General features: G+C 41.2%; 1 protein-coding gene across 14 annotated transcripts in view; it reads right to left on the bottom strand.

The window, feature by feature from the left end:
• The window catches only part of ST7 (suppression of tumorigenicity 7), a 151,562-nt gene that overhangs the window by 46,028 nt on the left and 79,684 nt on the right, over positions 1-25,850 (bottom strand). For 6 of the 14 annotated variants that reach the window (XM_080391016.1, XM_080391009.1, XM_080391018.1 and 3 more), the window contains 8 exons: positions 25,352-25,434; positions 19,186-19,266; positions 15,612-15,771; positions 10,928-10,982; positions 10,242-10,357; positions 8,993-9,068; positions 6,643-6,797; positions 3,284-3,381 (listed from right to left, as the gene is read on the bottom strand). In XM_080391016.1, the coding sequence (XP_080247142.1) occupies positions 3,284-3,381; positions 6,643-6,797; positions 8,993-9,068; positions 10,242-10,357; positions 10,928-10,982; positions 15,612-15,771; positions 19,186-19,266; positions 25,352-25,434 (824 nt within the window). The remainder of the gene's footprint in view (positions 1-3,283; positions 3,382-6,642; positions 6,798-8,992; positions 9,069-10,241; positions 10,358-10,927; positions 10,983-15,611; positions 15,772-19,185; positions 19,267-25,351; positions 25,435-25,850) is intronic. The other 8 variants (XM_080391012.1, XM_080391017.1, XM_080391021.1 and 5 more) reach the window with 3 other exon arrangements.

Raw genomic sequence — 25,850 nt, 5'->3', positions numbered from 1 at the left:
AACAAAACAGGAATAACTCTGTTGACTAGACTGGAGTTATTCCAACAATCCACTAATCAAAATGAGATCACAAGTTAAATCAATATATACAAATAGTGACAGCTGCTGGTTTCTATAGCAAAATATAGTAAATAATTATCATCAGAAATACAAGTAAAAGCAACACCTATGAATGATGTCAATTACATGCTTCCATGAAAATTACAGGTTTGCAATTTGCATTAATTCAACCCAACTAAATGAATGACATCCAAGCAGCAAAGCCAGCAATAAAATACTACCTCAAAATTAATCACAGAAGGAATGGGAATTCCTACCCAATTTTTTAAAATTAACCCCCCTGTTTTTAAACAGTTTTTAAAAACAGTGTTTAAAAATATTGTTTTAAATATCTTCAATATTAAAGAATTTGATTTCCCTATCAGTAGTGTATATAACAAAAAAATCAAAATCTCATTTAAGTCACCAACAACTCATTTTCTTTCCATTAAGGCGTTTTAAGCAGGATCTCAGTTTTTTCTTCCATAAAATTAGACAACCTAATCCATCAGTAATGTCCTCAAGATGGCCTCATATATGCAATGAATTAAACACTCTCAAATATTTTATATTTTTCAAAGTAGAAAAGACTCACTACAACCCAATCATATTTCCCAGATGGTGTCATGAACCTCTTAACACTTCATTTCCATCGTGTTCCATGTCTTGAGAAACCTGTTTTCAATCTTTCAAACACAAACAGGGCCTCCACCCTCTGTCCCCTGATGCTAGAGTCAGCAGTCCCCAGCCAACATACTCTTCATATTCTTTTTAGGGTGAATAAATTCATCTCCTCCCTCATCAATCACACAGAAACCTTCAATGACACATTCGTGTTCTTCAAACTTCTTCGTAAGCATACTACTTATTTCTTCCATGAAAAAATGGAGGACATGCATTCATCAGAACTAAGTAACTCCAAGTCAGTTTCAAAAAAGCATCTGCAAAGCTTACTTGACCCTACTCATGTTCCCAGTGTGCTGGAGCTGTGACCTAGAGATACTGCTGCTTTTATATTTCATCTAGGGACCTGCTAATTCTTAGCTCTGCTTACTCACAACAAAGAGCTCTAGAGGCATCTAAATTCCGTTCTGAGGATTTGCCTCAGTGTCTGTATGGGGAAAAATACAGAATGCATTGATCTGAGTTGAAGCTCTAGAAGCTAAAATTCTATCCTTATACCTCCTTTGTCTTGCATCCTGTCCTTTCATTTTAGCAAAACATTCTTATTGAGGAAGGTGTTTTCCGTCCTTCAAGTCTAATGAACAATGACTTTGGGTCTTCCTGTCATCGTTGCCTTTCGAGACCCACGTTGTGCTTCAACAACACGTAATCTTCTATCTTACAGAATAAGCCGTTCATTACGATCAAAGATTTCTAGGTCTCCCCTTGCATAAGAAACCTAGGCCTCCATGGACCACCCAAGTCCCTGGATCCAGTGCTCTGCATACACAATTATCCATACCTATTGACATCAGCAGAAGGCTTCACAGAGAATCTGTTCCACACAGCCCTATCTCCAGATCACAGAACACATTCAGCAGCCAATAGTAAGCTCCAGAAGTTGCCATAATCATAATGTGTGACATTTGAATGTGAAATTCAAAATTTTATCTTTCCTGTGTATTAATGCCAGAACTTTGAATTCTAACATTTTTCCCCAAACATTTCAGTATTTGTCCCAGAGTGCCCGTGTAATGAAATTCATGAGGAATCAGTGGAACTACTTGGACTGAAAACAACACTTTTGAAATCAACATTCTCCCAGCTGACCACAAGACTGCAAAACCAGGTCTTTCTCATCCCTCTCTCCTACACTCCTAGATGTGCAATGGCTGTTTTTTTGACAAGTTCCTTTTCAACACCTCTGGTCTGGAAGCCTAGTGATTCTGGGGAGTGAGAGTTGCGTGCCTGAAAAATCCCAGCTAGAAACAGGCAACAAAGTTACTCAGCACTTGCCATCTGGTAGATTATTTAGGATGAGGACCTGCATTATTACAATGAATTCTGTAATAATACTTTTAAAAAAAGTATTCATGAGTGCTCCAGTTCCAGCAGAAGATGCTGGGTGCTGGATTCCAAGCTGGCAGACATACTTGCCCTATGGCCATTGATGCAAGTGCCTCAGCTCCAGAGAAAGCCACTTGCTTTTTACGTTAAAATTCCCACTGATTGCGGCGAGACTTTCCCTTTTCACTATGCAGGTTTAGGGACCATCCATCTGAGCTGCCTAAAGCACATTTTACAGGTGCTTCATTCTTGTCTGGGATTCCATTTTGTGCATTTAGAATTTAGGTCCTTCAGCGTAACTTGCCAGATTCATCTCTACCTCACTTTTTTTTGGGAGCTGGAAAACAAAGTATTCTTCTTTCTAGAAGAACACAGGAAACTAGTAAGCAGTTTTACCGTCAGCTGTCCAGAGCTCTAGGGCTCCATTCCTGCTTCTGTCACAGGCTTGCTACCTCAGGTAAGGCAAGTCACCTCCTCAAAGAATTGTGGTCCTAATCAACATCCAGGGGATCTAATTTGAAGAAACGCTGGGCATTTGCAGCTACCACTAAACTCGAGCATTTTACATACCTGAAACATACACTGTTCCTTATGTGGACAGCTTCCCCTCCTGCCAACCCCAAAGTAGCTAGTTTGGTGTTTTAGATTTGTAGCTTTGTATCTTACTGACAGATGACCACCACTGGTGGCTTCCCTGCTTACAAAACAGGGATATAGTCATCCTCCATCTCAGAGGGAAATCAGTTCATTATACATTATTTACTTGGTTTTGACTTCTCAGTAATAGGTTTTGCATGAATAAATAACACTGTCCTTAGGTTTAAATAGTGTGATGTAAGCAGTGCACACAGACAAACTGCACCTTTGTGAGGAGGAAAGAAAATACTTAAGACCTGTTCAATAAGGTAGCAGCATTCATTACACGCTTCAGAAAAAATGTTAGTAACTTCATGATCAAATAATTAAAGACTGCACTCCATTGCACGTGTACCACGATGGGAAATTCAGTCTGTATGGGCAACTGTCCATCTGGAATTTTATGACTTCAAAGTGTTGCTTTTGCAATCTTATAAATAAATGATCTCTTAACGTAATCTTTATGTACACTACACATACAAAATCACTACTAGCAGTGCCGCATGCAGGAGGAATGGATGCTAACTTGTAAGGAGATGCGTATCATTTCTGTGCTACTATTATCTAAGTATCACATGTGAAACAAATCCAAACTCACATCTCTCATCATTTTCACTGCTTCCCTGGTCCTTCCCAGCTTTCTTGCACACATTGCCAGCCTCCTCTTAATATAAACTAACACATTGGTGTCCCTTCCTGTATAAGAGGAAAAAGAAACAGCATTAAGATAAAAAAGATAAAACAAAGGTTCATTTAATATTCCAACACAAAAGGAAACATAGCTTTCTTGCCATTTTTATTTGCTATCATCAATGCTTTCACAATAATCTTAATAAAAAATTACCAAATTCTGCTGATTTGGAAGTTGCATAACACCACTTATAATCAGTGGAATTGCTCCCAATACATAGTGTTATCAATAAGGACCCATGGGTTGACCTTACACCTATGAAATATAAGCAGATCTAAAGGTACAGACAATGCTATAGGGTACAGATGATCAAGTAATCGAGTGAGGCAAGGAGAACCCCTATGGAGGTAACATTGGCACAAAACCCTGTGGTCACACACTGCATTCAATTCCTTACCAAATCACGTACATGCTTAAGAGAAGAGTATCCATGCAAATGCATATTCTATCCTGCCTTTTTTGTCTGTTACGATGTCCATGCTTGTTAACAGGAGATGTAGCGAAACAAATCTCCATCCTCTAACAGTCTTTTTCTTAATGATCAGAAGAAAAGAAGTATACCCTCAGCTTTCTGTTTACAGAGCCTTGTTACTCAATTATTGTCTTCAAATCACTCAAACCACTAATTATGGATGGCAAATGAATGCGTTGCAGGTAAGACAATCCTATGTGCTGGAAGATGCCGTAACAGCGAAGATGACAGAAACTAAGCAGCGATAATAATTATTCTCTTGGAGATTTCTTACTCATTTAATTTCTCATTCTCTTCCCTATAATTCAAATGTGAACTCTTAACATGCTTCTGGACCAACAGGAAATGAGCGGACAGCTAATCATCAACAAAATTACCACATCATGAAAATATAAGACACCTGCTACGAATTATCTTTCTGTATAGTATGCAGTCTGTGAAGACTTTAGTGTGTTCCTAACATTTTCAAGTCCTTCATAATAAGAACAAGATGTGCACTGAAAATATTCCAAGTACCTACAAATTGTTTTAAAACTGCGATTACAATTTTCAGATAGATTAAGCAGCAGGTTGAAAGGTCTGACTTTTTAGAAGAAAAAAATATATAAGGGAGGGATTTCTTTAGCTGTATTTTATATTGTGTAATTCCTTATCTCTGTATTGATTCCTACATATTTAATAAACAATTTATTAGTTACATCTGTTTCAACGTGTTTATTTAGTGTAACTAAGAGGTATACACTTCAGGCCAAGCTCCTTTTCAGTCTTTCCAGAAGGAATGGTCAAAAGCCATTTACTTACTATGAAATCAAGATAACCTTTCAGGTCAAAATTTTCTGAGGTGGCTAATGTTTTGGGGTGATGAACACATGCCACCTTAAAAAGGAGATTGCCTGTGCTTTCTGTTAACTAGCACCTTTTGAAAGAGGTTAAATTGGTTACTCAATACCATTATTTACTCTTAAAATCCACAGTCTAACATAAAAAACTGTATGGAGATGGAATACATGAATAAACAGAAATATAGAGCAATATACTGTTGGTCAAGCAGTTACATAGTGTTTTTCACCTGTAAAAGATGAAATGCCCACTCTTCATGCCGAAGTCAACTTTAAGGACCAGAAATGGAATGACAGACAGAACCATGGAACTGCAACACATCTGTCCATGGTCCTTCCCCTCTAAAGAAAGCTGAGCTCTCCACCTTTGTAAACCATGTGGAAGTCCAGCATATAATCAAGAAAACCTACTTGAAGACCCTGTTGTCCAAGGCAATGTCTGAGGCTGGACCTTCTCTAACTTCTGTGAGTGCACACTGACATTATCAAGGGGAGACTGGGTGGTATAGAGAAGTATGACAATCTAGCCCCTCCTGACAGCCCCCCTGAAGCCACAGGCAGAGCTGGCAGTCACTTTTTAGCCCCTTTTGCCCTGTGGCAATGCACTCAGTTTTGAGGTTCAACTGGTTACTTCCTCTGCCGTGATACTGAAGGTTCAGGGTGTGAAATTTCATGATGACAGTAGCAACCTAGTACAGACAGGTTACAAAAATATCATACTTAGATTTGCCTGCACAAACGTAACCAGGTTATCTTGGACACAAGCAATGTGACAGTGTTTAATTATTCTTTTTGTGTAATTTTCATAGAATCACTGTCATTTTCTGCACTCAGAATTCAGTGCACAAATTAAGGTTTCACAGACCACCATAAGCTAGAGCCTGAAAATCGTTTCAAGGGCTCAGCTGCTCTATATTCTTATCTTTAACAAAAATAAGTAAATCATCCTAAATACCGTTTTATAACCAACAAATGTTTAAAATACAACCCCAAGCTTTATAAAATCTCACATTTTCAGGTATAGACATGTGCACACTTTTGAAACCGGAGAACACAAGACAATTTCACTATGTATAATTTTTACTAGTAACCTTCAAATTATGCGAGATAGCTAGAGGCTGTGAATGCAAGTCCTGAGAAACCTGAAGATGCCCAAAGTATGTTAGTGCTTGTGCTTATGTAATTAATTGGTATTACTTTTGCCTGAAGTAGCCATCATAGACTAGAAATAACCTAGACTGATTGCTTTTTTTATCTTTTTGTTCATTTACCGGCAGTGAACTCCCATGTATTTTCAGGTTTACGAAGCATCTAATAAATATCATCACAGCAGCTAATTTTGCTTATTCAAAATTTAAAATAAAATAATAAAAATCTAGACTTTCAATGAGAGCACTGTATTATTCCAGTTGTTACTTTTTATGTTTCTGTGACCTTCATTAATATATGCAATTAACTTTTCAAATGTCACATTGGTTAATGGTTGTCATTAAATTTTACACAGAACAATGCGGTGTATATATTTACCCTCACAGCTGAAGGAAAAAAGCTGGTAAAGCATCACTTCACTCCTGTTTTCATTGTTCTTTACTGCGGGTTCACAATATGAGCCCACGTTTTCAAAATGGCTAAAGGCACTAAACACTAAAACAGTGTCCAGCATTTTCTGAATATCAGAACTGTTTTGGCTCTGCTACCTTTTCTTTTAAGTACATGTTACAGCATTTTCTGCTGCAACAAAGACAAGGTGCATCTGTAATCTGAGCATTGCTCATCTCAGCAACAGAATCAAGCAGAAACACTGAAACAGAATAGTCTGGCTCTAGGGCCATATTCCAGCCAGTGTTGAATACTGAGTACATAGTTCTGAGAGGGAAAAGAAAAAACCCAAACCCAAAGAACTCCCCAGAACTTCCCTCCATTTAGAAATGGCTATTCCATCCAAAGAAACTTACTGTGTTGGGCTTCATACTGGGCACCATGGTGCTGTAACTGCTGGCTGCGCCTGTAACAGCCCTCTCCAGCTTTCAGAGCTTGCTTGAACAGCTTCTCTGCTTCTACAATTGTTGTCGCTTCCTCTTCGGCCAAGAGTATATAGGCAGTAGCACACCTGCAAAAATACCAGACGAAAAACCATGAGAAGGTTGTATGAAGTAAAAGCTATACAAAGACATGCAGACTGGCAAGGATGTATGAAATACAGTGGCAATGGAGTTTTGTCCGTATACCTTTCTGATTAACTGTTCAGATGAATAAATATTCTGGCAACCAGACCATGACTCTTATTTGTAGGTACTGTATCATTCAGCCACTTGAGTACACCTACTGACAACTGCCCCAGAGAGTAAAGGACTGGCTCACTAAGCAATCATGGCTTGTATCACTAAAGCTCCTTCTGGAAACCAAGACCAGTTTTACGCACTATTGTTTTAACAGAAAATGCCTCCGTTGCTGTAATGGTATGAAAAGAATCAACAGAACTATAACACTTGCCATATGCCAAGGACAGATTACAAATTCAATTGTAAAGATTACAAACCAAAAACCCTCCCCCAACAAGAAAGCAGAATTTTTATGAATATGCAGAAAGGTGAAATGCACGGCGGGAGTCACCTTTTAGCTTTTAGCTGTCTAATTTAGATGTCTTAACTACCTGCCTCCATCAAGGTGCATCTTCACAAAGCCATTCATTTCACATGTTTAAACACCTCTCACACAAAGCACACTGCTGATAAGATTATTCTTTATACTGAAATAAAACTGGGCTGCAGCTGCCTCTAATTGTGTTTCAGAGTCACCAGCTGAGGAACAGGAAACAACAGGTCCGGGTGAAAACAAGATTCCAGGCACCAGTACTTTCTGTGGGCAACCTAGCTGAAAAGCAGCTTGGCAGAAAAGGTCTTGGGGGTCCTGGTGGACACCAAGTTCAACATGAGCCAGCGATGTGTCCTTGCAGCAAGAGCAAATGGTATCCTGAGCAGCATTAGGAGGACTGTTGACAGCAGTTTGAGGAAGGTGATCTTTCTCCTCTACTCAGCACTGGTGAGGCCACACCTGGAATGCTCTGTCCAGTTCTGGGCTGCCCAGTACAAGGGGACATGGACATACCGGAGTGAGTCCAGTAGAGGGCCATGAAGATGATTAAGTAACTGGAGCATCTCACATATAAGAAAAGGCTAAGAGAGCTGGGAATGTTCAGCTTGGAGAAAAGAAGGCTCAGGGCGAGCTCATCAATGTTGGTAAATACCTGAAGTGAGGGTGCAAAGAGGATGGAACCAGGTTCTTTTTAGTGGTGCCCAGTTACAGACCAGAGGCGATGGGCACAAAGTGAGACACAAGATGCTCGCTCTGAGCATCAGGAAACACTTTCACTGTGAGGGTGACTGAGCACTGGCACAAGTTGTCCAGGGAGGCTGGAGAGTCTCCCTCCTTGGAGATATCCAAAAGCCAACTGGAAATGGTTCTGTGCAACGTGCTGGAGGTGGCCCTGCTTGAGCAGGGGTGTTGAACCACATGCCCTCCAGAGGTCCCTGCCAACCTCAGCCATTCTCTGACACGTGAGTAGAACTGGATAGGCTTATAGCTCACTCCTGCAAAAGCCTTCTCTGCTACACGCTCTCTCAGTTAAACTGCTGTGCAGGAACAAACAATTCTTTTTGTCCTTCTGATGAAACATGTAAAGGACATTCTGTAAGGCACCAGGTTATGGAATTCGAGAATGCTGTAATCTCTGACAGCAACCTAAGGGACTCTCTCTGCTTTATGCACTTTGGCAACATATATACAGTTTGCCATGCCAGTAAAGCATCGCAGCACTGAGTTTATTTTGGGATCTCAGAATACTATGCTTCTTACTGAGAAAATAGATAATGGACTCAAAGACTAAAGTCCCACAAAATTACATCATATTCTCTCAGACTATGAAATGAATATTTCAGAAGGTGTTTATGAGTCCCTTCTTTCTTGCCTCTGTTCCGGATGACTGACAAACCCCAAAGGGAACTCTCTAGCCTATAAATGCATAGTTCGTATGCTCATTAGGAGACAACTTTATTAACACTTCGCTATGCTGATTCAAAGCCCATTGACATCAATGAGAAGACGCCCATTGTCAATGCTGCCCTAAGGATTTTCTGAGTGGCTAGCACAACATGCAGCTGTGCTTTTTTCCTCCTGTTGCAGGCCTTGCTGTGACAGGCCTGTAATCATCATTAAAAATTACTGTAGCAACCCCCCCTGCCTTAAGCTATCATCAAATGGATTTTTAAATGACAGGAAATAAATGTGAATGTTGTTGTCACTCACTCATTCAATTCCAAAGCTTCATGTGCTGCAGAAATTCGGGCTTGGGGGTTTCTCTCTCTCCAGGCTTTTTGCATTACTGTTCAATAAACAAAGCAGAACAGAGGCATATCAGTCATTACAGCATTAACAAGCAGAATCTACTGCATTATAACAACAGAATTTATTGTGCTCAGCCTGACTCACTCCACAGCACTCAGAGAGGTCAGTGATCCCTCAAAATAATCATAATAGTCATAACCAACATGATATTTTTGTCCCAAATACTCAGCTTTACTCTTTCATTTAATTAAACTCTTTTTCATAGGAAAATCTGGCTGAGAGATCATGCCATCTGCACTGTCACATACAGAGGTGAGAAGCAGCTTTTTCCTCTTGGAGTAGCAGATTCCACAGGACACAAAAGAATACAAGGACAGTTACGATTCTTATTCTAGTTCCTTACTGTGCTGTTGCTTGAGGTGAATGTTAAATGGAAACAACATCCAGGTTAATCAGACCGCCTCATAATTAGCCCATCAAGTTCAGAAACTAGATTCATGTTTATCGCATGTTAAAAAAGCACAGTATGTTCTCTTTTGTAATTATGCCCTCAGAATGGAGTGCCCAACTCTCAGTATCTCTCCTTTCCTAAGAGACAAAGATTTGTCTCTTCAGAGGCGAATTCTGATGATCAAAATCATTGTCGTGCATTTCAACATGTCACAGAACCAAAGCCTGCGTGTGGACTTAACAATAAAGGCTTAACACAACTAAAGCCACTTCTATCAAATTCAGCTGTAAATGTGTTGTTTCCGTTTTCTACAGAGCTTCAAACTACATCTGGGAATGAAACACAGGACTCAAGTTTTACATAAGCTCTCTCTCTTCTGTCCGCATAGACTAAATGGGACCTGGATAATGTAACTTAACATGCCACACTGCAGCCAGAGGCAAATTAAGCTATATATGTTTGAAGCCGCTGCAAGAAACAGGGAAAACCCCAAATCTTTACACTTGCAAATGGTACCTTGAATGACTTCAGCAAGAAAGCAGAACAAAATAGTGACACAAATTAGATAGTTCATACCTACAAAGATATTTGTTCAGATCTAGAATTCTACAAATACAACAGCAACGATTTTCTAGGCATGATCAGACTTTTGCCTTTCCTTATTCCCTAGAGAAATGATGCCTGACTGCATTTTTCTTGCACCAGTTTAAAACAATCATTAACCTATTAGCAAAACCAGTTGTTCACAAGGTTTCTTACTAGCATCTGCAGGCCGTAAATGATCCGTGTCACATGTAAAGAATGTCTGATGGTCCTGTGCTGAAAGATTCATATCATAGTAAGTCAAAGGTTCTCTCCCCGTTACCCATGTATACCTGAAAACATGCCAACAAAGAGACATTTTGGTTAATGAGGTCACATTTGGCAAAATGAATCTAGAAAAAAATCCTAGACATTAGAGATGGGCATAGCCTAATAAGGTCACCCAGCCAATCTCCCAACCAACACATGTTGCATTTCGCTGTACTGTGATGGAGCGACAGTAGTTGAACCTACGCTAATGAGGATGTTGGAAAGTACACACTGGAAATTGGTAACACACATATTCACACACTAAGACTACATGAAACCTAGATGTAATTCATTATGTTGTTTTCTACAACTGATTTGAACAGAATTACTGCCTTAACACTACCAAGTACACCTGGTAGGTTTTTCCTTTTTTTTTATAGGGTCACTAAAAACTGCAGAAGTAACAAGTGCATGAGCATGAATTTAAATTCCTTTTCATTCAGAAACATTTTACAAATGACAGAAAAAACCTGGCATGAACACATGTCCACAGTTGGTTTTGTTTGCCCATCTCTGAGTTAAATTAATGGATGTGCACAGCCAAGGTCCTTAACCCAGTACTATGCCCAAAACCGTAACGCTGTAGCACTTACCGATTATATTCAGCTCCTCTGAACAAATTTAAAGGATTTCGCCAGACTTTGCATTCTGTTATAAACAGAAACACACAATAATGAATCTCTCTCACATTACAATGGTACTTGAGGATTATCAGAAACATCGGTTATCTTCTAATGAGCCTCACCAAATGACTTATTTATAGGGGAAAAAAATATCAAGAGCATAGAGATGCAGGTAATCAGACTGTTCTTCCCTTTTAAAATAATAATTTAATTATAGATTAGTGTCAACAAACATAATCATTCCAGACAAATAAACACTAACAAAGCTCCAAACACCAGATGAAAAGATAATACTGATTAGTGCCAGGACTCACATTTACCGTAATGCAGAATTGAAGAGGGATCACACTGGGTTATTGCAGTGAAAAACAGCAATTAACTTGGTCCCTATGGACTTGTTATTTCCACAGAAAAAAATCAGAAAAACTGTCCAGTTAATACTGTAAATCACCGAGAATCTCAGTTACACTTGCCAAATCAAATTCCTCTTTAGCTCATGAAGTAAAAAATACATGGCAACATCTACTGACCTTACTTAAGTTACAAAGCATACTAGAGTTGACAAAGGATGTTGAAGGTGATTGGCAGAGAAAAGTTCGTTGCATTGCAAAGGTTTGGGAACACTAAAAGCATTTCATACATTTCTTTCAGGGGGAAAAAACCTGTCAATTCTTCACAATGCAGGCAGGAAGAAACTAGAAAATCCACAACAATATAACTCAGAATAGAACTTATCAAAACCCAACCAAACACGTAAAAATGAATTTCTATAGCTTTTGAAAAGTTGAGGTCTTGATTCTGGTTTTTCTTCCTTTAACACTAGACTTGTTCTCTTCATTTCAACAAAGACAATTCACTCCAGTGAAGCTGAGACCAGAACCAAACCCAATACTTGCACAAATATTCACTGAGAGGCAGTGTCGTTCCACCACAGATCTGCTACTGGATGACCCCTCACATGGTGCTCTGCAAAAACTCATCATAGAATCATGAATCGTTTCAGCTGAAAAAGACCTTCAAGATCATCAAGTTCAACTGTTAACCTAGCACTGCCAAGTCCACCACAAAACCATGTCCTTAAGTGCTGCATCTACCACATCTTCTAAATACCTCCAGGGACAGAGACTCAACCACTTCCCCGGACAGCCTGCTCCAAGGCTTGACAGCCTGCCAGCATTTCACCAGCTGCTTTCCAGTACCAAAAGTCAACCAGCACATTTTCCCCTACAAAATCTTGTGACATTGTTTCTACACAGATCGTAGAGACGGTTTTCTGGTGGGATATTGAGGCAGCAGGGTATCAAGCCTTCTTTATACGACACTGCTAAGTGTATGCCTGTTCCCTTTATGCCTGTTCCATTAAAGAAAGGGACAGAAATACAGAACTGCAAGTCAAGACCTTCTCTTTTCTCCTGAATGCAGCTCCCGTTTCTAAGTGTAAGGCTAAAGTGGTATGGAGAGAAAGCATTTTACAGAAATTATCTGCAGTAACATAATGACACCCAGAGCTACACAAACACTAGTGAAGTGGCAAAGGAGGTGGGTCCTCAGCTTGCTGCCTACATCACCTAAAACTATGTATGAAACAGAGACAGGGGAATGGGAAGAGGTTTGGGAAGAGCGAATGCATTGATTATACATCTGCATCTTTCAACTAACCACTTCAGGAGGTAGCTAATATTAGAAAGTTCCACTGGTTTACTCAGCAGAAGTGCTTGATCAACATTCAGCTGTTCTGTTGTGCAGCCGGACAGTACGGCTGTTTGACAAGCTTCAATCTGACAGTTTTTACATAATATGACTTTCAAACTATCATAAATATTAAATCCACATCAGCCTTCTCAGTTCCAGAGGTACAATTCAATGGTTTGGCTTACTATTTGCAACCAACAGGATTAGGCAACTATTTTATCACAGTGACACCATTCTTTTTGTTCATCTTATTTAAGTGGTTATACTTTATCCAAAGTATGCCCTACTTCAGCACTGTAGCAGGGAAAGGTGGAATTGGAGAACAAAAAGAGGAGGTGAAGAAGGGATTTTATTACCACCTCCTGTCCTGGGGGCAGAGTTTGACATCTGTCTAGCTGGTTAAACATGATGTGTTTGTTCTTTGTTGTTTTTGTCTTGGTATCTGCTGATACTGTGGTCTCAGTACAACAACCATGCTTCTGACGACTAAGCTATATACTGCAATATTCTACCATCGTCAAATATCTACATAGGAAAACGGGGTGCACCAAGTGAAAAAGCCATTTTCACCTTGTTGGACAGTGAAAGAAATACCCCAGCACTGATGCAGGGTAAACTGAAAAGGTTGCCTTACCTGTTATGCTACAAGTAATAGAACTGTATCCCGTATTTTATACAAGCAATTAGGATCTACTGAAGATTAATCTTTCAGCTCCTTGTTCAATGGTCATGTTTTGAGCATGCTATCTTTCTGAAGGCACAAATAACAAGCTATCTGTACAGACACACTATCCAGAGACACTGTGAGAGTCCCAACTCACAGACTCAAGTGCCAATGCACTGCAAGGAAACACACTCCTTAACTATTTCTTTACATCAGAAAAGTCAAGATGCTTGGGTGAACCTCATTAGTCAAAATACTGTGCCTTCTGCTTTAAAACAATGAGTTATTTCAGAGCTGCTGAAGTGTGACTGAGCACACTGATGAGTTTTCAGGTGTGTCCAAGCCATCCCATGCTTTCTGCCAGTTCATCCAAATCTAATATCCTGGACCATGCAGTGCTGCTATTCACAGCCTCTCCTCGGATGGGAATGACAGCAGCTGAATTTGCTGTGCTTAAGTAGAAATACTCAGCAGAAAGCAAGGGATTTTGAGGCCACCTATTTCATTGAACTTGTGAGTTCAAAGCTAATTGTTGTTTGCTTGTTTTCATGAACACTGAAGAGCAGAAATAAAATTTGCCAGGTACAGAAATAGGCACCTCAGCTGCTAAACAATAATCTTTTCTCCATAATCAAAATACATATTTTTTCATTCAGTTTTCTGCACTTGTTAATTCTGATATATTTTAAAAGCCTGCAGAGGAAATAAATTTAATGAAACTGTACTTGATTCTAGGTGCATATCCCTAATGAAACCCAAATTAATTTCTAGTATTAAGATTATGGCCTGTATGGCAAGCTAGGGCTGAAACAGGTGGTCTTCATTTCACAGATGAGGAACAAAAGCCAAGATGCTCCTGCCCTGACTTTCCTTTTGCAGTGGGCATCTCCAGCTCAAGCCAGAAGCAACACCACTTCAGCATCTTCATCACCCATGGGCTAGGTCTTCAAATCATCCCCCCCAGGTAGCTGAGTCACCCAAGCACAGAGACAAGCTCCCCTGGGACTCTTCTTCAGTCTGCAATGATCAGTGCTTAGGGGGCTGATTCATTTTAGGCAGGCTGGCCTGTCTCTCAGAGGAACCATCCTCAGGTGACCAGGCACCGGAATCAAAGTGCCTCAGCAGAACCCCAAACCCTGTGACCTGACTAAAGTGACCTGCAGGGATAGTCCTCCTGTGGCAGAGTTGCAACAGGACTCAAGCTGCCTCAGTTCACACTGACATCTTCCCCACCATCACATGAGAGCTGATTTCTTGTGATTTAACATTTCTTCACCAGACCCAAGTAAATATGTGTTCACTACAGTAATACATAAACGCACAAAAAAATGACAACTTGTACATGTATACTGGTCATGTAAGGCTCTCAAAACACCTCCTCAATCACATGCTAATTCATAATAATCACACACACTAGAAAAGAAGCCAGAAAGTCAACTTTAAAGGTTTGAATGGCTGAGTCAGACACCTTCAGCCTGACTTGCAGCACCCACTCCTTGCACTGAAGCTCCCAGCGGCTTGGAAGGCCTGGAAGCTCACAAACATTGCAAATGCCAGAAATCAGGGCCCCTAAACTGGAGGCCTTTTGTTAAAACCTGAAGGCGTTATGATGTGTGCAAAGTCACAAATCAAATCAGTAGCAGAGTCAGGTACAGAACAAGCCTTTTAGCTATCGAAAGCCACTGCGCTTCCACTTACTCGAGTGAAATCCAAACGTTGTTTACATACTGCTTCCATGATCTAAATAATCAAGCGACACAAAAGCAGATGGGCATTCTTCACATCTTTTTCTGATGTTTTTGGTTACAACTTTGTTATTATTCAAAATAATTTAAATAAAAACACTCCCTGCCTTTAGAAACGATATTGCAGAAAGAGCATGTGCATTTTCGCCGGGCTTTCAGAACACGGAGGGAACAGATGCACCGGCAACACAGCCTGAGCAAGGAGCACGGCATGGATTTGGAAAGATATAATTAGCCAGAGCAATTAATGAAGCAGCTCTGCCTTTTATTTGACGAGAGAACAAGTTTAAAGGAAGCCTCATCTGGTCTTACGGCTTCAGAACACGATGGTATTTTGTACCCCGCGCCCGCCCCGGGGCTGCTGCCACGCCGGGCCCGGGGCAGCGGTGGGGTGGGAGGGCCGGCTGCCCGAACCGGCCGCTCTGTCCCCCCTCGGGCATATAACGGCCATTCCCCCCCGCACTGAGTGAGCCAGGGCACGGGAACCTTCACCTTTACACCGCCTGGGAAGCCGAGGGACAGGCGGCAGCTGCCGCCGCCCGCCGCCCCTCACCTGAGACGCTCTGGCGGCTGGAGTCCGCGTCCCCGTTGGCGGCGCTGGCGGTGCTGGGCGCGCTGTTGTCCACCCCGCCCAGCAGGGGGCGCAAGTGGCTCACCGAGACCTGCTCGATGAAGGACGTCCCGTACTTGCGGAAGTACCACCACTCGAAGATCTGCAACAGACAGCGAGAGCGCGCCGCGTCAGCGCCCGCCCCGCCCCGCCCCGCGCGGCCCCGCCCCGCTCCGCCCCGCCCCGCGCGGCTCCTCAGCCCGCTCTCCCGCCCCTCAGCAGGGAGGAGGCGCCGGCGGGGACTCGGGCCTCCCCCCGGACCCTGAGGGAGGCACCGGCCGGCGGGGACTCGGGCCTCGGGCCTCCCCCCGGACCCTCAGGGAAGCACCGGCCGGCGTCTGCCCTGCCCGAGGAGCGGGCCGGCCTCTCTGGCAAGCAGCCAGCCTCCCCGGGGCATGCCGAGTTGGAATTTCGTAACAGTTCGTGCCGAATCCGGCAATTCGCTTTCAAAACCTGGTTTACAGAGAGTGAAAAATCTCAGTCTCGTCAGCAAAGAATGTTTTTGGAGTTTTTTGTTTTGAACAGGTTTTTTTTGTGGGGTATTTTTTTTTTTTTTTACCCAAAGAACCTTAAATGAAATTATTTATTTCAAAGGCGTTTAAAATTGTTAGGAGCATTCCTTTACATTTACTTTTGGGAAAAGAAAACCAAAAACCAACAGCCCAGCAGCTCAGCTCCATCCCGTCTGACATCAATGGGATGCTGCAGTCAGGAGTACACTCTCCCCTCATCTTCCCCGAGCTCCCACTGCAGTCAAGGGAAAAGTGAGGAAAAGCAGGTTTGCCTGTTTTCCCAGTAATGCTTCCAAAGGAATTAACTGAGTTTAATTAAAAAATAATAAAATAATGTTACTCCAGGAAGCTGAATCCTATTCCTTTTACGATTTTTTTTCCTAACTGCACTGTGTTTTGTTTGGTTGACTTGGGCTGATTCCAAATTTATTTTCAGGCTTTTGGTTCACCTAGCAAATCGGAAAAGAATTATTTACAGAGCTCTACTCGGAAGACCATTCCACAGCCTAAAAAAAAACCCTTAATTGAAATTGTATACATAAATATGTATCTGTGGTATTTTCACAGAGAAATTACACTTATTTCAGGAAACTATGTAAACCTGCAAAGGAAGACTATTTCATATAAACAGAGAAAAGATTTTAACTGTAAAAATTGTAAAGACACTTATAGTGAGTTTGTAAAATGAGTGTATTTTGCAGTTCCATCTTAATCGTCACCCAAACATCTATACACCAACAGAAACAAAAGCAAATCAAAGGGTTTTTGAAAAATGGTTATCTATTAATTCTTACTACAACTAGACACAACCAACAGCGAGTGAAATGATTGTGTTCACATCATTGCCACCATCAGTGTGCTGCCAAGCAGGTCCTGGTGGGCCACCCAGGAGCCAGCAGGCTCTGGAAGACCTCTTAGGAGTCCACCTGCTGCAGAGAGGTTCAGGCTGGGCTCCACGCTCTCCCACAATAGTTTCTCATTTTTAAGTTCTCTTGATCTCTTTAAATAATTGAACTGACTTCTGTGTCCATGGGATTGTCTGTAGGCAAGACATACTTTTTTTTTTTTTTTTTCCCCTCTCCCTTTAAAGCGTTCCATAGGGGAAAACCAGAAGATAAACCTTCTGGCATAGTAAGAAAATGTTCCTTTCCAAAGGATACTCCAATGCATTCTGCACTGGGGCTTCCCCTAACTTCAGCTATGTTGTTCAGGCATCTAGAGCACTCGTATGGAGGAAGCCTGGCCCTAGCTGCACTGGAATGGGGCGGGCATGCAGCTGGTCACCACCTGAGACAAGTTCACACAAGAGGGTGCAGCAACCCTGGAAATCACTTGGTCCCCAAAACAGTCTAATGGGTCTTCTAGGGCACATCAGCAACAAGAATGGATCAGTCTAATGAGGAGAAGACAGAAGGGCTATGTGAACACATAGAGGTCACAAGCACTGGGAAGATAAACAGACGGTCACAGAGAAACCTGAACAGAAAGACACCCAGCTGTCTGTGACCTCTACATCCCAGGCAGATCACTGAAACCCCACACAGCCTGGACAGTTCCTCCTTACACAGGCACCACGGTGTGTCTGTCACTGTACTTGGTCCACCAGCACACACTTGCAGCAGTGCCCAGGTGGGACGGCTGGGAGCTAGGGCCAGAATGTCGAGGCTCTGTCACTGAACACTTGCTCTGTGCTGCTGATACACATCCCCTGGTATACACCACTGCCTCCACATGCTGGATATGGGGGACAAGGAGCTGGCACAGGTAAGCAAGCTTTTTTAGCTGTTCTTATGCTCTTAGGCACACACCACCTACTAAAAAGTTTAGAATTTAAATATGATCTAAGAGAGCATCTTAACCTAAGCAGGCAGCATGTGGCTGAACATTACAGAAAGGCTGTGCCATAGTCACAGATCTGCTGTGAGCATGTTTCTGTTTTATCTTTGGAAACTTTGAGGCTTGAACAAATCAAGGCACCAAAGCCACAGTTCTACCTACCCAAGGCCTCAGAGAGAGTGGTTGTTAGGAATCGAAGATCACAGTCTTACATTGAGGCAAGGGACACTCAGTAAGACTATCACTGTAATGTAAGTGAGGGACTGAAGGCTGGATGGTCAAAATTCTTAGCAGTTATAGATGTATCTAACAAACTTTGTACTTTCTTTAGAAGAAGAAGTATAAAAAATTATATTTCAAAATGTGCTAATAAATTCCTGCTCATTCTTTCAATGCTAATCACCTTTTAGACAAAATGTCAGTAAAACCCAGAAGAGGAGAGCAAGCAGCACAAAAGCATGCTTGAACCCACTTGCCCTTCACAAATGTACACCGGCTGGAAAACTGTCACACTGAATTTCAATGAAACTGAGAGTACAAGCAGAAAGAATGTATATAAATATGTGGTCACTACTACAGTTCAGCTGAGTGACAAGAGCTTGCTAGAACATAGATACAACTGTAAGTCTGCCTCCCTAGATTTACATGTGTATTAATTACTTTAAAAAATGGCATTAAAGCTCATAAATGGTTTAAGGCAGCTTTGAAAAATATTAGCAATGTTGAGTGAATCCAGTGCCAGGAAACATCAGCCAGACCATACAGTCTCTTAGAAATTAAAGCCATAAATCATCATCATAACAAGCCTTTGCTTGGAGTCATTTGTTCAGGGTGTATGAGAAGGTAATCTGTAATCTGGTACTGAAGTCAAAACAATACATTCTCTCACACAATTTCTGCAACTTTCTCAGACAGGATCAGCTGTTTTGAAACCTGATTTCTATAAATCAAATTTGATTTCTAACTGTACCAGCCAGTTTGAAAGCAATGTAAAGTCAACAAGCTTTTGACAGTTCAGCAAATGAGAGATCATCTGGCAGAGTAATAGCTGACTATGAGGATTAATTACCCATTGAAAGAGATCTTGATCAGAGAGGAAATTAAAAGGAAAGATAATTTTTGCACCACTTCTGAAAGAAAAGGCCACCTCATTTCTGTCATATACATACAGTGGGAAGGGAGCTCATCTTCACAGACCTTGTCCCCTTCACAGCAGTGGCAAACTTCTCTGGGATCTTTCTAGTTGGTGCCTGTGCTTTGAAATCAGAAAAGGGTCAAAGATCTCCAAACCCTCAAGGGATCTTTGAAACCATTATGTCCACAAAGGCCAAGTTAAAACCCTGTTCTGAATGTTTCCAGCTTTGTGCATTTAAAAAGCCCAATCTAGAATTTTTACTTTTTAATCTGGTATAGATAATGCTTAACGTAAGAGTATTTGATTTTGGAAAATCCTTATTGTTAATTTCATGGCTATAAAAAACCAACTTGTAGGTGACAAATATATTTGGGTTGAGAGCTGGTTAATCATGCATAAGTCTTCTTAATACATTTCAAATACTTGCTTTGGACTTTTTTTTTTTGCTTTTGCTTCTCTGTGCAGGTACTTCGCTTCCCCTGTGCAATGCAAACATTAGTCATTCCCTTTCTTATCTCTGCTCTTGCAGACAGACAATCCCAGATTTTATTTCTCTCTGTAGCAACAAATCTATTCTGCATCATTTTGATATCTGATCTTCCTGCCTGTTTTTTCAGAACAGATATTCCATCATAAATGCATCAATTCACAAGGGATGATTTTGATAGTAGTTCTCACTAAACCAAGTAGTGATGTCTACCAGTGATCTGAATTATGCTTTTCTGTCTATCACATTTGAGACAGGCATCCTCTCTTACAGCGAACACCCTCTGTAGTCCTCTTCTAGTGTGAGTGCATTGAGCCTTCAACAGAAGCACTAAAGGATTTTGTTTGCCAGCAACTTCCACAGCTCCAAGTTCTCATTCAGCTTTGTAATTAGGGTTCCACATCTCAGAGGAGTAAGATTTGGAGCGCTCTTCTAATATAAGGGGTGGTTAACAACCAATCTATAAATAAAACTTACTCTCTTGAGGAACAGGATAACGATAGCACAACTTGATTCCATGGTTAAGCCTATTTGATACATAAAACAGGACCACAGCACAGGTTTGGCTGGCTCAGTCATTTGTGATGTTTTTTTGCTAGCACGCTGCCTGGCCTGTGCCAACTCTCCCAGGCAATGACTGGGCATGCTCTAGGGACAGCACAGCCCAGGGGCTGTACCTAGGAGAAAGTATAGAAAAGATCATCCTGTTTCGGTAGGCAAGTGTTTATCCGTATGGGTGTGATTATACAATGCTACTTGCCTTCTGACAAAGAAAGCCCCTGGTCTGTTTTATTTTAGCTGTTAGGGGTAGGCAGTGACTCAAGCAGATCCTCCTGTCCTGCTCAGCTTAGTTCTAGGAAACAGTACACCTCTGACCACGCTCTCAGTGTTTTTACCAACAGTCCTGAAGTCTATGCAGCCCCCTTCCTTCTGGATGAAATGCACCCATTTAGCATCCTCTTAGACTGCTGCTCGTTACCGAACCCCCACTTGTCTTAACTCAAGGAGTCAGCATGAGAAGATACATGCAGTGCTAACAAGCAGCTTGTTAAAAATAAATAGCTATTTGCTTACACTTCATCTACCTCTGGAAATACAAAAATGGGAAAGAAAATAATATATTGCCTGGACTAAGTATAGTACTTCTCTCAAATTAAAGCCCAGCTACTTAGGATAACTCTTTCTTATCTGTGGACTGGCTTACAGCCTGCCTTCCTACAGACCCCTTCCTCTTTCATCTGCTCCTTGACAAGTGTTTCCAGTTTCTTAGAACTTCCTATAAGGATTCTGCCCTCTCTGACCTGTCAGCCTCCACTGAGCAGAGCAGAAACTTTGAACAATTGCCACGTATCGCTTTTCAGCCACCAAAGATTGTCCCTGCACAATTGTCTTACCTTTCTGGAGCCTGTGGTAACACCCAGAACTCAGTCACCTTTCTGCCCCTCTGCAGCAGGCTACACAGAGGTATTGAAACAAGCAGAACAACTAGTATCTACAGAGAATAAGACAGGTCCCTTCTGTGTTATTCAAGTCTCTGACAGACTTCCTGGACTGGTACCATTGGTTACCAAAGGCTGGGACTCTCGCATACTATACGTTTACTTGAGTAGTAGCAGACAACCCAGCTGCTCAGTGCTAGCCAGTATCTAGACTCAGCACTCATGCTCCACCTCCATAGACTGGTTTTCTAATCCTTCTCTCAGAAAGACCTGGTATTTGTGCATTGCAGAATGTTTCTCATGGTGTAGCAGAAAACTCTTATTATTGTCCCAAGCTCTGCAGTAGAATCACGAGGCATTCCTGGTGGAGATTGAAGACTGGGGTTCACTTCTGCCTGTACTTTGTTAGAACGAAGACTCCATCAGTTTGTAGAGCAAATATCACGCACACTTGCTAACCAACATGTTAAATACATGGCCTTATTTGCAAATCTCAGTGGCATTTACATAGTTCCAGTTCACAGCATTTACTGGACATCAGTTGTGTTTCATGACAGATTTATTACCCTACCTGTGGAAAACCTTAGCCTCTCAAACACTGAATACAATGCAGCTCATTGTGTTCTGTGAGACAGAACCCTGTTTTTTACTGGATTAAAAGTAATTGTGGTGGAACCAAGTTTGCAATACAATATTTCTAATGGAGCCTGGGATTTAATTTGGTTCCTATTTTTGATTTTTGCCAAAAATAGTGCAGATAAATTGAACATATGCTAAATTGTTCATTTTAAACTATGTTAGTCAAGTAATTCTTGAGAATGCTTGAGACAGAAAAGTATTTTCTGTACTGTTCTAAGCTATCCCGAAAAGAAAAAAGGTCTGAAATCCTTGCTTCATTTAAGTCACATTGCCTGCAGCAAGGCCAGAATTTTACCTAAAGAATGAAAACAAAGTAAGAGACAAAATAAGATGGGAGAGTAGTGTTTTGCAAAGGAGTCCCGTAGCATGCAATTGCCCAAAGCTGAACTCTGCAGTCATTGCTTCACAACCCAAACATGAAATAGGAAAAGCATTCACTTTCTCATTGGTTACCACACTTCTGAAATGATGGAATTTTCCATCATTTCATAACCTGCAGTTCTGTGATTTCTCCTTCTGATTAGGAATTGCACCCAGCTGATAATGGAAAGAAATCTGCCAGACCATATGGTGGAAAATTCCAAGGAATATTAGTACATCTAGTCTGGAAAATACCCAAGCAATGTAGATATGACAATAGAATATTTATTTTATGAGCGAGTTTCACTTAATACCATGTAACAGGTGAATGTGTAGTAATGCGGGCAATACAGCATGTTACCGGGCCATTGGTAAACAGCAAGATTATTAAGAATAATTAATCTGAAGCACAATTGGGCTAGTGAAAGGCTAGCACTACCTTACTAGAACTTACTCAGCTGTCTTTCCTGATACGTGGTCTGTTCAACTTGCAGGTTCTTCTCTCCTTGACTGTGTCTGCTGAGTTCCTTTTCCATCATCCAGTTGACAGACCACATGTTCCTCTCAGCACGGACACCAGTCCCTAAAATCTAGGGTTCCTGGCTGTTACCTTCCTGGCCTATGTATCTTTTCCACACTTAGGATGATGGCATATGAACAGCAGGCAACAACTGATAGCAGTAGTGAAGGTCCACAAAAAAGTCTTTCAATCTTCTTTCAGTCTGTGTCTACACCTCCATCACCTCACTGTTGCTTCAGCTTGTTCATAATGGACTTTGTCATGCAGCATTTAGTGATTTTTTTCCAGTTAAGTCTAATCTCTTCCTGGGAGGCTTCTAATGCTGCCCTTTTGCCCCTTCCTCATATCACAGTCTTGAATACTCCTTGCCACTTCCTTCTTGTACTTTCCATCAAAGTACAGCACTCAGAAATGTCTTGCTCGCAAGTCTCCTGCTGAGCTTGCTCCTCAGAAATTACCTTCGTGACTACAGTATAAAATCTATCTACATTTGCAATCACGCACAGAATTAGTTACAGAATCTACAGAATCTACAGATTCTAATCTAACAGAATTGGACACAGAATTCAGTCACAGATAATTTAGTCTCTCTTCAGGGTACTTTGCTCCACTTTGATTCTGTAAGGTATTTCCATAGGGCACAAACCGTGTTTTTCTTGCAACCTCCTCCCACTGCCTTCACTCTAACAACAAATCTGGAATTGTGCTTGTGGGACCCATGTTATTTCTGTCATTCCTTCTCATCTTGATGGTGGGGTCCAGCCTTTCAAACATTTCTTCTTTCTGGCTGACAGTACTGAATGTAACATTCAGTATTTTCCTCCCATGCATTTGAGTAAGTTGTGCTGAACCAAATCCAAGTCTTACAGGTCTGGCTTCTGTTCATATTCTGAAAGATCTGCTGGTGTCTCTGAAGCTCCATCCTGTGCTTTGAGGATCAAACCATATGAGAATGAAGAATGCCCAAGGTGCAGACATTAAGTAATTGCCTTCTGCTACAAGGAAACCTCAGAACAAGGCACAGCAGCAGTGCACCTGATGCTTTATACCTGGCATCATCTAAGTGATGAGAGTCTCACAGGCATTCAGGAGTCAAGGACACCATTTCTTTGTCTACATCAACTACAGGCAACGTGTAAGTGAGAGGTGTGCGTTTCCCACACCAAACTGATAAAGTTTAATTAGGAACCTAGTTTCTTTCAAGTTTCTCTGAGGTCAGTAGATCTGAGGCAATGTGAACAAGCACCTAGCCATGTCTCTCTCTTTCCACTTACCATTACTGTAACTACACTCCTACACAATTGGTCTCATTGGTCTCCCAATTACATGCCTAGTTTGGTATGGTGAGGAGGGTCTTCAGCTTGTATCCAGCATATTTTAAATGTGTACAACTTGTTTTTAGACAAGGACCTAAGACAGATTGAACAAACAAGACTGAAACAAAGAACTTTTCCCTCAGAAGGGGAACTGTAGAGGGAGGTGCTGATGTCTTCTCCCTGATATCCAGTGATAGGAGGCACGGGAATGGTTCAAAGCTGTACCAGGGGAGGTTTACAGTGGACATTAGGAAGCATTTAGTTACTAAAAGGGTAGTCATACACCGGAACAGACTTCCTAGAGAGGTGATCAGCGACCCAAGCCTAGCAGTGTTTAAGAGGCATTTGGACAATACCCTTGACAACATGCTCTAACTTGGTCAGCCCGGACTTGGTCAGGGAGTTGGATTAGATGATCATTCTCTTCTCTCTTCTCTTCTCTTCTCTTCTCTTCTCTTCTCTTCTCTTCTCTTCTCTTCTCTTCTCTTCTCTTTCTCTTCTCTTCTCTCTTCTCTTCTCTTCTCTTCTCTTCTCTTCTCTTCTCTTCTCTTCTCTTCTCTTCTCTTCTCTTCTCTTCTCTTCTCTTCTCTTCTCTTCTCTCTTCTCTCATCTAATCCTATCCTATCCTATCCTATCCTACCCTACCCTACCCTATCCATGTAAGTAGAAAGCCAGCTGTCAGCAGTGAGGAGACAAAACAGCCCAGTATAACACCCTACATACACCATGCAGATTCTTAGATTTTTTTACCTCTGTTTGTTTTTATGAAGACTGAATAAAATCCAGAACAAATGCTCTGCTTTGGACTCCTGCATTGTGATGGTATTATGATTCATTCCACTGCATTGATTTGCACAATGAAGCCCTTGGGGATTACATATGGGAGGAGGGTTTTTTAAATGATTTAAAAATACTCTTCAGACCTTTAAGCAAATAGGCAGATATGTACCTGAAAGATTTTGAAAGTTAAGATCTGAAATAATTAGCTCTTGGAATCTTGGCACCAGAACTGGGTTCATTGCTAACATTCTGCTCGCTGTTTCTCTAGTAAGTCCTGCTGTAACTTTCTAAAAGGACCATGCTAAGCTGAGATAGTTGGTACCTCTCTTCTTTTTTACTGGCCTTTTTATTTCTGTAGTACTTGTCAATAGAAACACCAAACATGCAACCACTTGCTATGAATTACTATAGGGCTGTTAGTGGGGCACGTTGTCTTTCAAGGCTTGTTTTATTCGGAGGCATAGCACTGGAACATTTTCTATCTTTTTTTTTGTTGTTCCCACGGAAAAAGTACAAATAAAGAAATACAAATTTTATGTACTGCAGAAAGGTAAGTTTAAGGGAAAAAAAAAGACACCTATTAATCTGGATAAAGCCTGAAATCCCATTCTGGATAATGAAATCAATTTGTAAAGTGATATAATATATCTAGTACTTACCAAAATAAGTCCCGAGATTAATGAGGAAGTGCCTGTCAGGGCAACATAGAACTTGGGGGTTAATGTGTTCAAAAACATACTCACTGAAAAAGAAAAGAGAGGAAACCATGAGTACAAGAGCAGGACATATTCTCCCAACTGCTTTTCAACTACAGGTAAGTTATTACCTGAATTTTGATATAAAAGACAGTTTAAAAAACATCCTGTCCCATCTGCCTAACCTCTGATAAAGCACAGCACTAGATTGCCACACGCAGAATTCTGTTTTCACAACAGAGTCATTCACAAGGCATTGGAAAACAGTTGTACACACTTTTGGGTCTTCCCTATTCCAGTCAGCACTCCACTGACACCAAATTCAGGATTCCCCATGATATATGGAAGACATTTTATTATCTGCCTTTGCTACTCTGTTGCAGTTAGAAATCTTAGGCATTGATCACAATGTCCTGCATTCAACATTGTCTCAACATCCTGTATGACCTCAGTGAAACTGTCT

This window comes from Falco punctatus, assembly GCF_963210335.1.
Source record: "Falco punctatus genome assembly, chromosome: 6".
In the NCBI taxonomy this organism is placed as follows: Eukaryota; Metazoa; Chordata; class Aves; order Falconiformes; family Falconidae; genus Falco; species Falco punctatus.
Note: the sequence above shows the minus strand (reverse complement) of the source record. Positions and strands in the feature narration are given on the sequence as shown.